Raw genomic sequence first — 15,289 nt, forward strand, 5'->3', positions numbered from 1 at the left:
TTAAACAATAGTTGGAATCCCAAAAAACTGCTAAGCATATGAAAACTACAAAAAACAAAAACAAACATCTTTTTGATTGTGTGAAATGAAATTAGGTGGGTTCTAAACTAGATTTTGTGTTTTGAATCAACCTATACATTGAATACCAAGGGAACATTTCATGCAAAGATGGGCTTGATAAAGGACAGAAATGGTATGGACCGAACAGAAGCAGAAGATACTAAGAAGAGGTGGCAAGAATACATAGAAGAACAGTACAAAAAAGATCTTCATGACCAAGATAATCATGATGGTGTGATCACTCACCTAGAGCCAGACATCCTGGAATGTGAAGTCAAGTGGGCCTTAGGAAGCATCACTACAAACAAAGCTAGTGGAGGTGATGGAATTCCAGTTGAGCTATTTCAAATCCTGGAAGATGATGCTGTGAAAGTGCTGCACTCAACATGCCAGCAAATTTGGAAAACTCAGCAGTGGCCACAGGACTGGAAAAGGTCAGTTTTCATTCCAATCCCAAAGAAAGGCAATGCCAAAGAATGCTCAAACTACCGCACAATTGCACTCATCTCACATGCTAGTAAAGTAATGCTCAAAATTCTCCAAGCCAGGCTTCAGCAATATGTGAACTGTGAACTTCCAGATGTTCAAGCTGGTTTTGGAAAAGGCAGAGGAATCAGAGATCAAATTGCCAACATCCGCTGGATCATCGAAAAAGCAAGAGTTCCAGAAAAACATCTATTTCTGCTTTATTGACTACGCCAAACCCTTGACTGTGTGGATCACAATAAACTGTGGGAAATTCTCAAAGAGATGGGAATACCAGACCACCTGACCTGCCTTTTGAGAAACCTATATGCAGGTCAGGAAGCAACAGTTAGAACTGGACATGGAACAACAGACTGATTCCAAATAGGAAAAGGAGGACGTCAAGGCTGTATATTGTCACCCTGCTTATTTAACTAATATGCAGAGTACATCATGAGAAACGCTGGGCTGGAAGAAGCACAAGCTGGAATCAAGATTGCCAGGAGCAGTATCAATAACCTCAGATATGCAGATGACACCACCCTTATGGCAGAAAGTGAAGAGGAACTAAAAAGCCTCTTGATGAAAGTGAAAGAGCGGGCTTAAAGCTCAACATTCAGAAAACGAAGATCATGGCATCTGGTCCCATCACTTCATGGCAAATAGATGGGGAAACAGTGGAAACAGTGTTAGACTTTATTTTGGGGGGCTCCAAAAATCACTGCAGATGGTGATTGCAGCCATGAAATGAAAAGACGCTTACTCCTTGGAAGGAAAGTTATGACCAACCTAGATGGCATATTCAAAAGCAGAGACATTACTTTGCCAACAAAGGTCCATCTAGTCAAGGCTGTTGTTTTTCCAGTGGTCATGTATGGATGTGAGAGTTGGACTGTGAAGAAGGCTGAGCACCGAAGAATTGATGCTTTTGAACTGTGGTGTTGGAGAAGACTCTTGAGAGTCCCTTGGACTGCAAGGAGACCCAATGAGTCCATTCTAAAGGAGATCAGTCCTGGGTGTTCTTTGGAAGGACTGATGCTGAAGCTGAAACTCCAATACTTCGGCCACCTCATGCGAAGAGCTGACTCATTGGAAAAGACTCTGATGCTGGGAGGGATTGGGGGCAGGAGGAGAAGGGGACGACAGAGGATGAGATGGCTGGATGGCATCACTGACTCGATGGACGTAAGTTTGGGTGAACTCCGGGAGTTGGCGATGGACAGGGAGGCCTGGCGTGCTGCAATTCATGGGGTCACAAAGAGTCGGACACAACTGATCACTGAGCTGAACTGGACCTATAATTGTATGACATCAAGCATCTCTGATTGCTTCCTTTCCATGATTGTGACCACAAATGCTCCCATACATTTACAAAATGCCCCTGTAGAGGATGGTATCACCACTACTGAAAACAAGTGTCCTTAGTGCCTTTCTGGGAGATTGCTCAGGGACAGGGCAATGCTGCCTCCTCTACCAGAAGTTGAACTTCTGGTAGAAGTTCACCTTCTACCAGAAGTTGAAGCCCACCTCCATTCTGGAGTTAAGAAAGGCCCCTGGGTTTTCTCCTGTAATCAGGTAACTTTGAGAGCAGAGCAGGTTACGCTATTACATCTTTCTAAATGCTTTTTTCAGTAAAAATTACCATACATGCTTTGGTGAACAGTGTTGAAATGAGAAGGCTGGGCTTCTTTTTAAAGGCAGTATTTTGGAATGCCCTTGGAAAGTAACTGTAGTTCACACTGGTTTGTGGAATTAGGACGCCAAGAAAACTAATTACATCACAACTCAAGTTTAAATTTTGTTAAAAATAACATCCTTTATTTTGCAAATAGCCTTGTAATTCACCTTGTTCCCCAAATGACTGATTTATAGATTAGGTAAATAGTGTATTTTTTTAAAGCCAACTTTAAGTGGAAATCAAACAAAAACTGGGCTGCAAAACAGAACCAGAATGAAACATACACTTGAAGCTCCCAGAACTCATGGGGCAATCTCTATATTCTTCCTCCAGAACTTTCCTGTGTGCATACAACCACTTTTTTTTTAGCCGAATAAACCTCGAATACTCATCTTTTAATGGCAAATTAATTCTAAAAAATCTGGAATTCTCATCTTGAAGGCGCACAGAAAGCCCAGTTCCCATTTTGCACGGCCAAAGCAGAACCGGAGTGCAGCGAGGGTGTTGGAGAACTCAGGTTTGAGCCCACGCCTCACGTCGTGCTGGGTCGAATTAAACCTCCCGCCTAGCCCGGCCCCGCCCACTACCGGAAATGGTGGAACCGATTCTGGACGTACTTCCGGCCACGGCGTGGGAGGTCAAAGTGACGCCGGAACCAGAACCTCCCACACTGCGGAAGCGGCTCGGATCTCCGCGGCTAGAGCGCCAAGCTCTGCCTGGCTGCAGTTGCCAGAACCGCGGTATTCCCCGCCCCCCCGTGGTGCACGCCTTTGGTTGGTTTTCATCCCACGGGCTGGCTGCTACTGGGCTAGTAGCAATGTTTACCTGAATTGACAATTTAAATCCTAAGGTTTTGACGAGGACTTTTGTAAATTATGGTGTATTTAGCTCTTAATGTAACATTTCCCACAATTATTTTAAAGGGCAAAAGGTTGAGGACCACCGAGTTCTGGGGATATCTGATTAGAAAGCTCTGTGCACTTCATCAACGTGCACCTTGTGGCCACTGGAGGTAGTGGTAGTATGGGCCTGTGCCTATGGGACAGGCTAATGCAAGTTTGGCAGGCTTGTCCAGGAACTTTTCCTATGCATTGGCTGTATTTTGTATCTGTTTTGGCAACTTTCCCTTTAAAATCAAAACATACGGTTTGCCTTTGGTGCTATGCAACAAGCTAAGTGCTCGTTCTAGGTGTGAGAGTGCTCAGTCATGTCTGTGACCCCATGAAATGCAGCATGCCAAGCTTCCCTGGAGTTGGACACATCACCAACTCCCGGAGCCTACTCAAACTCGTATCCATCGAGATGGTGATGCCATCCAACCATCTCATCCTCTGTCATCCCCTTCTGCTTTCAGTCTTTCCCAGCATCAAGGTCTTTTCCAATTGGTTCTTCGCATCAGGTGGCCAAAGTACTGGAGTTTCAGCTTCAGCATCAGTCCTTCCAATGAATATTCAGGACTGATTTACTTTAGGATCGACCGGTTGGATCTCCTTGCAGAGAGCACTAGGTCACTCTTCATTATCCTGGGGCATGTTTGTTTTTTCACCAGCCACACTACTTCCTTTGGCAGTATTACTAGTAATCAGAGGGCCTGCTTGGTTACTGTAACTATAGACAATGGTGAGCAAGATACACACAGCAATTCACACTCATCAGTAGCTGTATTCTCCAGGCCTGGAGATGGGATGGCATGGCATTTGAGGCATCCTATTTAGAATGGCTGTTCTACTGACTCTTATATTTAGCATACCCAACAGGAGCAGCACCTCCATACAGGACTGGGATGAGCATGATCCCACCTAGTTTCAGGACAGTTATGCTGCAAGATGCTAGCAATGAAACTGGGAAAGAAGCTAGCCATAAGATTATTGACAAATCTGTCCTCCCCCAACAGATTTTGCTGCCAGCCCCACCCCTATCAGTCACAAGTCTTATCTCCTTATGTCTTCTGAATCTGACTTGTCTTCCATCCTCATGGTCCTGCCTCCTACCTTCCACTGTACCCCTCAACTAAGTCACAGCCTGGCCAGAGTACCTGTCTCCAGGCTCATCTCCCAACTTGTCTAACCTTCCCAAATTGGGTTTCCTGAATGCACATTTGCTCTTCCCTGTGTTTAGATCACTTTCCCAATGACTGAATCACACCAAGGTTAACTACTTGTCACTTGGGTGACAGTAATAGTTCATTTATATGTTTCTTACCAAGAGCTGAGCACAGAAGTTCAGTAAATACTTTCCATTTTACTTAGTCCACATAATACCCAAAGTAGGTGCATGTGTGCTCAGTACCCTTTAAGACATCACATAGGTATTAGGTTTAGATGCAAATTTCAAATCTGGCCTGAATCTTAAGACACTGTTATTTACACTTTTCTCTACCTTCAGTGTCTAGTAGAAATCAAAGTTTCCATATTTTAAGGACTCCAAAAGACATTAAAACCCACTTTTACCTTTCCCCATCAGTACCAACATGTTATGTCAGTAAGTTACTAGCTTGTCCAACCAAGTGCCTTCCTGACCATTAACTCTCCATTATATAAATCAATCACATTTCTTCCACTGTGCTTCTTTACACTTGATCATGCCCAATATCCTGTAAAGGCTGTCACAACACACTAGTCCCACAGAAAGTCATGGTTCCCAGCCCATTTATGACCCCACAGAGCAATACAGAAACAACCCTGTACCAGACTAAACCTGTAAGTACAGTTTTAGTGAGTTTAAGTGCCATCCTAACTAGTCTTTTGGTCACGTTTCTACCCCACAAGTTTTATGATGGGTCAAAAACACCTTCAAAATCTTATGATAAACTATAGCAAATTATAATGTACGATAATATTAAGAGGGTCCTGTCAGCACACAAGCATTGGTCATCTTGGTTTTGCAGGAGATACAAACTCTAGAAAACCTGATTCTGGTTTCTGGTCTTAAGTGTTAGTTGCTGAGGCGTGTCTGACTCTTTGTGACCCTATGGCTGTAGCCCGCCAGGCTCCTCTGTTCGTGGGATTCTCCAGAGAAGATACTAGAGTGAAGTGCCATTTCCTCCAACAGGGGATCTTCCCAACCCAGGGATCAAACCTGGTCTCCTGTATTGCAGTCAGATTGTCTGAGCCACCAGGGAAGCCCTTTAGCATCCCCCTAATTTATCTACAAGATACACTTCAAACTACAAGGAAAATCATTAGCATTTCATGATGTATCTCTTTAAACATTCAGATTCCTATGCACAAGGATCCTTGAGTTCTGACAACTGATTTCTAGAATCCAAACCATGGATGGGGTTCCCAGGTGGTACAGCGGTAAAGAATCCACCTGCCAGTGCAAGAGACATGAGTAACTTCCCTGGGTTGTAAAGATCTCCTGGAGTAGAACTGGCAACCCACTCCAGTATTCTTGCCTGGAAAATTCCACGGACAGAGGAGGGCCACAGTCCATGGGATCACTAAATGTGGGACACGACTGAGCACACACACAAACCACTCTATTACTGTCCTATGTTTCCAATGTGACCCAGAGATCTTGTACGTAAAGGTTCCACATCAAAACTGAGTTTCTGCTTCCTGAGCTCCAAGGAACAGTTAAGGGCACATTCTCCCACTCACTGTAAATTCAGAACATACAATTCTAAGAGACCTTTCAACAATCAGATAAAGTTTCCTCATCAACAGGTATCCTCACTGAGTGAGAAGGCTCAAATTATGTAACCAGCCAAGGCCTATAAGTGCTGGTGTTACCTCTTTGTACTTTGAGGGGAGTTGGCAGAGGAACCCAGGTCCTAATACCCTTATTCTAGAATCCATTAGGTGGGTTTCTGCACAGGTAGGGAGGTAGAAATGCCAAAGAACCTACACTCAAACCAGAAGAGAAAAGCACTTAACATTTAATGAATTTCCCAGCATGTGGCTTCAAGCCACCAGGACACAAGCCCCACCTACACCCTTAATCTTCTCCTCAGCTCTTCTGCTGAAGAATTTGGCCTTCACGATGACAGGCTGCTTTGGGAGCTTTCCTTTCCCCAGAACTTTGTAGTAACCCTAGAAGAACAGAGAAAAGAGTTTATAATGCACCACAGCAGTCACCAAGAGTATAAAGAAAGATTCTTGTCAATCCACTCCATCTAGGAACCAGGGAGGGCATGTTTCTGATCTGGGCACTCACAGAGGCACCAACTGCCCTTGCCAGTGAATCAAGACCAGCAAGTTCTATCCGAGTGCTCTAGCACACCAGGACAAAAGCTGTCGGGATGTGACTCTAGTCTCAGGCAGAGCTCAAACCCCCTTTTCCTATTCAATTACCACTTGATAAGCAAAAAAGGAAAAAAATCACATTTCCAATCATGTTCCAAGAAACCAGGGTCATCAGAACTGCTCAAAGAACAGGCTGAGAAAGGGAATTTTAACTTTCCTGAAAGTCTCCTCTGGGTTCTACCTCCATATCCATGGAGGGTAAGGAACACAAGGACCAGACTCCTAATAATATACAAAAATGCCTTTTTGGGGTGCAGGGAGGGATCTCTTCAGATAATGTTCAGCCTTAAATATCGACTGAACATATTAGGATTGTACTTTATTAGAACATAAAGGGTGAAGGGCTGTGCCTCATTATAGTCTTGTGTAAAACAGACCAGAGCCAGCTAAAGTAAATCACTACTTAAGTTCAGATGAGAAAGCAGGGTATTGACAGTAGGAATGAGATATCTGATCAGTTAAAAATTCAAGTGAAAAATGAAGTAAATGAATGGGAGTAAAGTATCACTCTTCAAAGGTTTTACATGATCACAACTGAACAAGAGTTCAGTTCTGTTCAGTGACCTACCCGTGGAAGTTCTACTGAATGAACTGTCTAGTAGGTAGCCCGGTGTGTATTATCCATTATTTTGAAAGGCACATAAAAGGCAAAAATAGTCACTTACTGATCGCACCACATCAATGATAGGAGCAGCTCCTGTCTTGTTCTTGGCAGCATTTACTCGTGTCTGCTCACTAACCAAGGTCCACAATTTATCAAGGTTGACAGTCGGGCAGAAACTCTGGTTCCTCTTTAAGTGGTAATGCCTCATACCAACTTTCCCAAAGTATCCTGGGTGACTGGGAAAACAAGGCAACCATTTTCATTACCTCACTCCAACTGAGCTATGCTTACCATCTTCACAGTCCCTCGCCCTCCATGACAGTGTACACTGTTCACCTGTGCAGAAGAGCAACCTAGCAGGAACTCCACTTGTCGAGTAAAACAAATCTTAAGACTAGAATTCAGGTCACTTGAGAGCTTCTACGCCCTCCTATCACACCGGACTCCTAAACAAGTAGTTTTAATACCACCCCGCTAAGTTGTCCACATAAATAGATCTAAAGGTTGTATAAGTCAATCTGATGCATGTCACTAACCTGGTGACTGACTATGCCATAAGGGCCACAGCCAGTGAATAAGGTCAGCAGTTACTCTTCGAGGACTCTAGCACACTAAGGCAACAGTGGATACCCAAGCGTGACTCTAGCCTCGACAAGTGATGACAAGTTCAGTTCACATCAAACATAAACTAGAGAAAAACCAGCAACAGACAAGGTTCGTGAGTAGTGAGACTTGCTTCCCGCTGAAGACGTTCTTAACTACCCTCTACCCCTAAATCCCAAGCTAGTATTGTCAGTAAAAGGACAGTGAGAAAACCACTCACTATTTGTCGAAGTTGATCCTGTGATGATGCATGCCACCAGCATTACCTCGGCCTCCCGGGTGTTTCCGGTGTTTGCCTGCAGGAACACATAGCTACATGGCTAAATAGCCTTCTCCAGCCCGTCAATACTACTGTAGCAAAAGCATTTCCCCATACTTCTGGGCCTTGGCTTTATATCTCTTCCAGCAATATTGCTCCTTCAAGACTCTTGGGATAAATATCACTTTGCAGAGTTCCACGTAACACTAACACAGTACTTCATGCCTTCAACCGATTCAATACTGGGTCTCGTTCCATTTCCAACCCCCCAACTCATGTGAAATTCTCTACAACCGAAGCACAGACGATTCTCAAATAAAAAGCCAACATCTAATGATCCAGTTCAATCCAACTCGACCGCATGAGCTCTGACAAACCCACTTCACTTAGCTAGCTACTGACAACCAAGCAGCCGGCAGGTATAGTCCAAGGCCGACCAGAATGGGGAAACAGCACTTACCGATGCGGCCGTGGCCGTGGCTCACGTGGCCCCTAAGTTTCCGGGTCTTCCTTAGTCTGGATGGCTGTATGGGAGAAGGTACTTAGTGAGAAAGCCGAAGGGAAGCGGGGCAGGGGGCAAAGCTTGCCAGTCTTTGAGGGACCCACAAGCAAAGGGGTTTGCTCTGTGGCGCCGTCAGCAAAACTGAGGTTACAGCCACGCCTGAAGCCGTGCGGCCTCATCAGGGAAGATCCGGGCGCCCCGGCCCGCGTGTCTCGAGAATCTAAGCACCTGGATGAACACGCGGCCCTAGTTTCTCCGCCCTGCTCCGGGCCCATGCCGGCCACTCCGCCCCGCGGCTGGCCATACGCAGCCTTGGAAGACCAGGGCAAGCTCGGGAGTAGGTGGCTGGGGTGCTTGGTGAGTAAAGCTCGCGGGTTGAGACTACGACTACGCGGACCATCCTCAGGAACCACCTACCATGTCGGCGGCCTAGACGAAAGAGGAATGCCTCCGCGAAGTCTCGCGATCTACCGAGCACGGGGGCGGAGTTATTGCCTCACTTCCTGTCTGGGAGGCAGGGTCGCGGGCGGGGCCTCTTTGGCGTCGCGGGTCTCGCGCGACTTCGGGTCTTGGCGTTTTCCTTTTCCTGTGGGCTCCCTGTTAATTACAGAGCTGTTCCGGAGGCTGCAGTGGGCGGGGTATCGTTTCTGTGATGTCCCGCGGGAGCTTGCGCTCAGAGGCTATCTGTCTCGGAAGGCGGGGTTTGGCGCCCTAAGGTGCATTCGGTTGTGGCTCTGTTGGGCCTGGCTTTTTTCCCAGCGCCAAGGCCCCGGAATCCGCCGGGACCACCGTGTTTCTCAGCTCTTCACCAACAGCCCCATACCTCAGCGACCCCGCGCTTCTCGCTGTGTAAGAACACAGCGAGGTCGTCTTGGCCCGGGCGGTAGCGGTTGCTTGCGTGTCCCTTGGCTGCATTGAGGGACTGTTTGACCCTCAGTGTGCCCACCCGGTCTCTCTCTCTGCACCCTTTCAAGTCTTCGTAGATGTCTCGACCACCCTCTGGGAGTTGCTCGGCTCACACTCTTGAGTGGGCTCAAGGTGTTCTTTTCTCCTTGGGCCATTGTCCTGGGCATTTCACTTTAAACAAACTCCTTTTAGGGACCTCTACACCAGGTTGCTTTGGGGTCCTTTGTTCTACAGACTGTAAATCTACCCGTCCATTTTAATTTTCCCTGGAACCTGCTTGGCATGCGCATGACCTCGTCTTCTGGACCAGAGAACCGCTCCTCGATCTGGACTCTGCAAGAGTCTTCTCTTGTAGAACTTCTCTGACTCATTCAGTTATTGTTGCTTACTTCTCCCCACTGTGCTACCTTAAAATCTACCACAAAACTCTTGTACTTGTTGGTCCATATTTATCTTTCCTACCATACCAAATTCCTTAAAGGCTGGAGGATTGTTTTCTTTTACCCGTGCACTCCTAGCTCCCGGCAGGAAGTACACGTTCAACAAATGGTCCTTAAGTGAATGAATGCACCTGCCCTCACCTCCCTTTGTAGATTAAAGTGGAAGAGGCGTCTTCCCGTTTTAAGTCTTAACCTGTGTTCGGGATCACCTTCCTCAGTTAACTCTAGTGTGGGCTGTGTGTGCGAATTTTCTGTTCCTTGTTCCCTTCAGCTAAAATACAGTTTAGCTAAAGTATCCTAAATTCTCCCTGTTTCTGTTTATTACCTCTCCTCTTTCCTTTTCAGGCAGGCTCCCCAAAAGAATAGTCAACAAATCCTGTTAATGCTAGCTTCCCATTCATTGTTCAGTCCACTGCCATCTGGCTCTCAGCCCCATTATTTCAATGAAATTGCTCTTACCAATGTCATCAATTCACCAAACACCAAACTGAATGGCCCCTTCCTCATATCACTTGTTTTTTCCGTTTTACTTTACCCATTTGACTTCTTTTTCTAGCTCATCTCTTGCCTTCCTCTGTCTTCCCTTCAGGTTCTTCTAACTTTGTCCACCATTTAAATATTGGTGTTCTTCAGCCTTCTGCCTGTCCCCCTGTTTTTATAGTACACAGTCTTCTTGGGTGAACTCGTCTTGAGTGGCTTCAATTCACATCTCTGTTGCTGAGCTCCACAATCATTCACTTATGGTTAATTTCTGGTTAGTGTCTCAGCCATTCTAAGATAAACTAGATAGACAAATCCAAAGACTTGACTCTTTTCCAGCTCACTGGTGCCTTCCTTATTCTATATCTTGGTGCGCAGCCTTGGCAACCTATGTAGTGATGTCAGGGAGACTTGAAAATTGTCCCCAAACATTCTTTTCCTCTAATACATTGTCATCATGTCGTTTTTTCTATACCTAGCTTCCTTTTTTAGCCTTTGTGCTAAAAAGCACAGCTTTCATTAACACCCTTATCATATCTCTTATCTGGAGTTCAGCACCCTCTTGTGATCACCCTGTCTGCATTCTAAACCTCCTCCAATCCCTCTGTCCTTCACACCTCTGTCAGGTTAATCTTTCCAAAATGACTCATCCCTTCGCTTCATAAAAAAGTTTGGAACAGAACGACCTATTAGCTACAGAACACCGCCCACTTGCCTTTCCAGACTAACCTGAGCTTTTTCCCTACACAAGCTTTCGCTGCAGCCAAACCTCGTACAGCCCTTCTACCTTTTTTCCTGTGCTAGTGTCATTTCTCATGCCTGGAGTACTTATCTTTTTCCTAACCAGATGCCCTGAAGTTTCTTCAACCTTGAAGTCCTACCTTACATTCTGCTGCTTCAAGAATATTCCAGTCCACAGTAAGAATAGCCAAATGCACCTTGCAGTTTACAAAATATGTCTGTCTGCCTGCGTGGGCAGCTCTATTAGCCCCCTTGTATGAATGAGAGAGTTGAGACACAGAAGATTTACTGATTTGTCAGAGGCTACAGAGCAGCTGCCAATCAGAGCCTAGACCTAGCCTTAGGTTTTTTTCTTCGGATCTCCTGCTTTTACCTCAGTAATCACTCCCTCTGACCTCACGACATTATGGTCTTCATCACTCCTTCAATCCTTATTCACACACTGTCTGTACCAGCAGAAAGAGCCTTGAGAGTTGGGGGCAAGGCATAAGAGACATCATCCTCTATTTGACATCAAAAGTGGCCTGTAAGTGCACAAGTAATGAGCTGAGCTACCTGGAAACGACCCTTGGTAAGATGGTTTGTGAATGGAGGTAAGCTGGGCAGAGTTTGGGGAATGAAAGGTTACCTTCAAGTATCTAGTAAATAGGAACTGGAGCAAGGACCAAGATAGCCCAGGGCGTGGAGGTAGAGTGGTTGGTGGGACACTGCTTCTGGACAGTTGTATCAGGTTTCTTGGTTACAAACGGGCTACATCTTATCCCTCAGGCCACCCATCTGAATGGAAGGCCTTCTTGAGCGGTCCAGCACTGAAGTTGGGTTCTGTGTTCACCTGACATTCTTCCCGTTGATAGTTTGATCTCCAGGGTAGGGAGAGTGCCCTGGACAGTTGTCTGCTTTTGGTTTTCTAGCCAGCTCCCTCTTCTTCCCAAGGAAATCATGTAACTTTAACATAAGGCTCCCGTGGGGTTTGTCAGCGTGGGTCAGTTTCCCTGGGTCAGCCAGCTCTGAGAGAGCTATCCTATGCTATACTAAGTCACTTCAGTCATGTCCGACTCTGTGTGGCCCCATAGACGGCAGCCCACCAGGCTCCCCGTCCCTGGGATTCTCTAGGCAAGAACACTGGAGTGGGTTGCCATTTCCTTCTCCAGTGCATGTAAGTGAAAAGTGAAAGTGAAGTCGCTCAGTCGTGTCTGACTCTTAGCGACCCCATGGATTGCAGCCTAACAGGCTCCTCCGTCCATGGGATTTTCCAAGCAAGAGTACTGGAGTGGGGTGCCATTGCCTTCTCCGCTGAGAGAGCTAACAAAGCTAAATTCTGTATATGCAAAGTTAAGTAGATGCTAGACATGAGGTACTGGGTGACCTCATGTCACCAGGCACAGGGGGCATGATCGTGGACATGACCCCTGAGAGGCCTCTTTCTCTGTGACATCTCTTCTGAAGTAGAGCATGGCCTGTGACATCTCAGACATGTGGACTCTCCTCAGAGAGTCAGGGCCTCAGAAAATGCCTGCGAAATGAGCAGAAGGGAGACAGTGCTGGGCAGCAGCCTGGTGAGGCAGGTATTTGCAGTGCTGACCTTCTTACTCCTCCCTTAGCCCTCTCTCCAGGTGGCCTTGTGAACACACTGCCACCTGAAGAAGACCCTGGTGGTCCCTTTCTCTTCCTTTCCTCTCTGGGTTCCTGATTTCATCAGCGATTCTTCAGACAGCAACAACAGCCTGGGTGCATTCAACCTTGCTTTCTTGCTCTCCATCTTCAGAGTCGTACATTTGGAAATATGTTGCTCTCCTTTTTCAAGTGGGGCTTCACTGGTGGCTCAGGTGATAAAGAGTCTGCCTGCAGTGCAGGAGACCCAGGTTCGATTCCTGGGTTGGGAAGATCCCCTGGAGAAGGAAGTGGCAATCCACTCCATTATCCTTGCCTGGAAAATTCCATGGGCAGAGGAGCCTGACAGACTACATACAGTTCATGGGGTTGCAAAGAGTCGGACACCACTGAGCGACTTCACTTTCATTTCTTTCTCCTTTTTCAAGTAGAGGATTGTTAATTTAAGATGGGACGAGTCAGGGTGTCTTTTCTAAGTGAGAATTTGAGAAAAACTCAGATCCGAATTTACTTCAGAAAGAATTTTAAAACTTACATGTCATAGAAAAGACAATACATGAAAGAAAAATTTGAAAAAATATAAGTACAAACATCTCAAATTATAATACCTTACAATACTGTTTTCATGTCTGATTATTACCTTTCAGTTGTTATTCACATGGAGACATAGCTGTCTGCAAAGCTGATGATCATGGTACACAAATCTTTTTGTATTCTGTTTTTGGTTTAATACTATTACATTTTTTCTGTATCACTACCCAGTATTCATGATTATTATTTTTAACAGCTAGTAGTTTATCTTCAGCACATACTATAATTTACTAAGCCATTTTCTCGTGTGTTTTCTTTTTTTTTTTCCTTTCTTATTGTTCTCATTGTGTTCTTTGCTATTGAAGAAAATGATGCAATGAACACTGGTGTATGTGTGGCTTTTTTCTTCTTCTGTTGAATAACTTGTCTAGGATAAATTCCCAGGAGTGAGATTACTGTATTATAGGGTATGAACATTTTTATGATTCATTTTATGTTGCTATATGTATGTATATTTTTTCCAAATGGATTGTACCAATTTATGCACCATCAGCATGTGTGGTTTCCAGTTTAAACTACACCAGGTTCAGAGTTTTTGCTTGTTTTATTTTGTTTTTGCTTTTATCAGTAGTTTTTGATATACCCACAATATGGCATTTAGGGGAAAATTCATAGGACCACACAAGGTTTTCTTTATTACAAAGTAAAAATAAATATAATTCAAGGACTAAGAGCCCTTCCTTTCTGTGTTGGATAGATTTTTTAAAAAAATCTCATTGTTCTGTGTGGCAAATGCATTCCTAACAGCTTTGTTGGAAGCTAGGATGGAAAACCCTGCTGCCATTAAACTCAGAATAGCAAAATGTGAAGGGAAGAATGCCAGGATCTTCGAGGGCAGTTCATCCAATAGCACAACGAATTCAATTGCTCTTGAGTTTTATTTTAGATGATAAAATTCATGGAAAGAACACAAAAGTTTTGGTTCATTTCCTACCCCTGTTTTCACTAGCTGAATGATTTTGAACAAGTAGCATTTTCTCTTTCAATCTTAGATTACTTGTCTGTATAATGAAAAACTACCATGATTCATTCATTCATTTTAGAAATACTTATTGGGCACATGCTGTGTATTCAGACACTATGTATGGGTGCCAGGCAGTGAGGGGAAGGCGCCATGGTGAACACAAAAGACAAAGTCCTGCCCTAGGACTGTGCCTAAAACAGGCAGTGAGCAAGCACACAGATAAATAATGTATCACATTCAACACAGTCTAGCATAGAGTAGGCACTCTTTACTTGGTGTTTCTCCCTCCCATTTCCCCCCCTAAAATGTATGCTATTTTGATGATAATTTGTTCTGTACTACCCATGCAAACAATCTTTGAAATTCTAACTCCCAGTATGGTACAGAGTGACTTGCTCTGTTATTCCTTGGCCAGGTTACAGAAACCCAGTTAATCTCTCCCTTCTCTCACCTCTGGGAGTGGGATCTTAAGGGAGATGGTTTGTAAGCAAGGTAACATACGTGAGGTTTCCCTTCTGTCTTTCCAGTCTTTCACTTTAATTTAGTTCAAGTCGCTTCATGACTTAAAGTGGAGGTCATAAGCTGATGGCTGGTATACTTTGTTTGACTCATGCTGTTATGATTTTTTTTTAATTTAGTTGGTTGCCAACATTTAAAATTTTTTTTAAATTTGGATTTCTGGTGTTTTGAAAAAACTAAGACTTGGCAACACTGGACCCACATTCTTTTAGGTGAGGCTCTTGACTGTTTATATGACTAACCCCTGGAGGCATTTGAATTGGCTACCCCTGGCTTAAGTACGTTCTGCCAAGCAAGCCCCTTAACTTTCCCAGGTCAGGGAATATAGGGGGGAGAGAGAAGAGCTAAATAATTGTGAAAAGGAAGAAGGGGATAGAAATGGGATCATTTGGCCTTCCCTTGCTTATCTTCAAATAAGAGACTCATTGCATGTGCATGCTCAGTCATGTCTGACTCTTTGCAGTCCCATAAACTGTAGCCCGCCAGGCTCCTCTCTCCATGGAATTTTCCAGGCAAGAATACTGCAAGCACGAATACCATTTTGTACTTCAGGGGATCTTCACGATCCAGGGGTAGAACTCACGTCTACTGTGTCTCCCGCATTGGCAGGTGGATTCTT

At 44.9% G+C, this 15,289-nt stretch overlaps 2 protein-coding genes and 2 non-coding genes across 7 annotated transcripts in view; 1 reads left to right on the plus strand and 3 right to left on the minus strand.

The window, feature by feature from the left end:
* Positions 1 to 6,059: 6,059 nt before the first annotated feature.
* RPL27A (ribosomal protein L27a) lies at positions 6,060 to 8,922 on the minus strand. The gene is made up of 5 exons (XM_061440872.1): positions 8,836 to 8,922; positions 8,377 to 8,440; positions 7,878 to 7,953; positions 7,116 to 7,290; positions 6,060 to 6,237 (listed from the first exon to the last, which is right to left on the minus strand). Exons 1-5 carry the CDS (start codon positions 8,836 to 8,838, stop codon positions 6,109 to 6,111), a joined length of 447 nt encoding a protein of 148 aa, XP_061296856.1. The 5' UTR covers positions 8,839 to 8,922; the 3' UTR covers positions 6,060 to 6,108.
* Positions 6,337 to 6,465, minus strand: LOC133227188 (small nucleolar RNA SNORA3/SNORA45 family). The gene has a single exon (XR_009729747.1). It is a non-coding gene; the product is annotated as a small nucleolar RNA SNORA3/SNORA45 family (small nucleolar RNA).
* Positions 7,578 to 7,707, minus strand: LOC133227242 (small nucleolar RNA SNORA3/SNORA45 family). The gene has a single exon (XR_009729791.1). It is a non-coding gene; the product is annotated as a small nucleolar RNA SNORA3/SNORA45 family (small nucleolar RNA).
* A 95-nt stretch (positions 8,923 to 9,017) lies between the features above and the next one.
* The window catches only part of TRIM66 (tripartite motif containing 66), a 64,037-nt gene continuing 57,765 nt past the window's right edge, over positions 9,018 to 15,289 (plus strand). For all 4 annotated transcript variants that reach the window (XM_061440866.1, XM_061440867.1, XM_061440865.1 and 1 more), the window contains exon 1: positions 9,018 to 11,578. The gene's annotated coding sequence lies outside the window, so the exon portion shown is untranslated. The remainder of the gene's footprint in view (positions 11,579 to 15,289) is intronic.

The sequence above is a fragment of the Bos javanicus genome, chromosome 15, assembly GCF_032452875.1.
Source record: "Bos javanicus breed banteng chromosome 15, ARS-OSU_banteng_1.0, whole genome shotgun sequence".
Classification (NCBI taxonomy): Eukaryota; Metazoa; Chordata; class Mammalia; order Artiodactyla; family Bovidae; genus Bos; species Bos javanicus.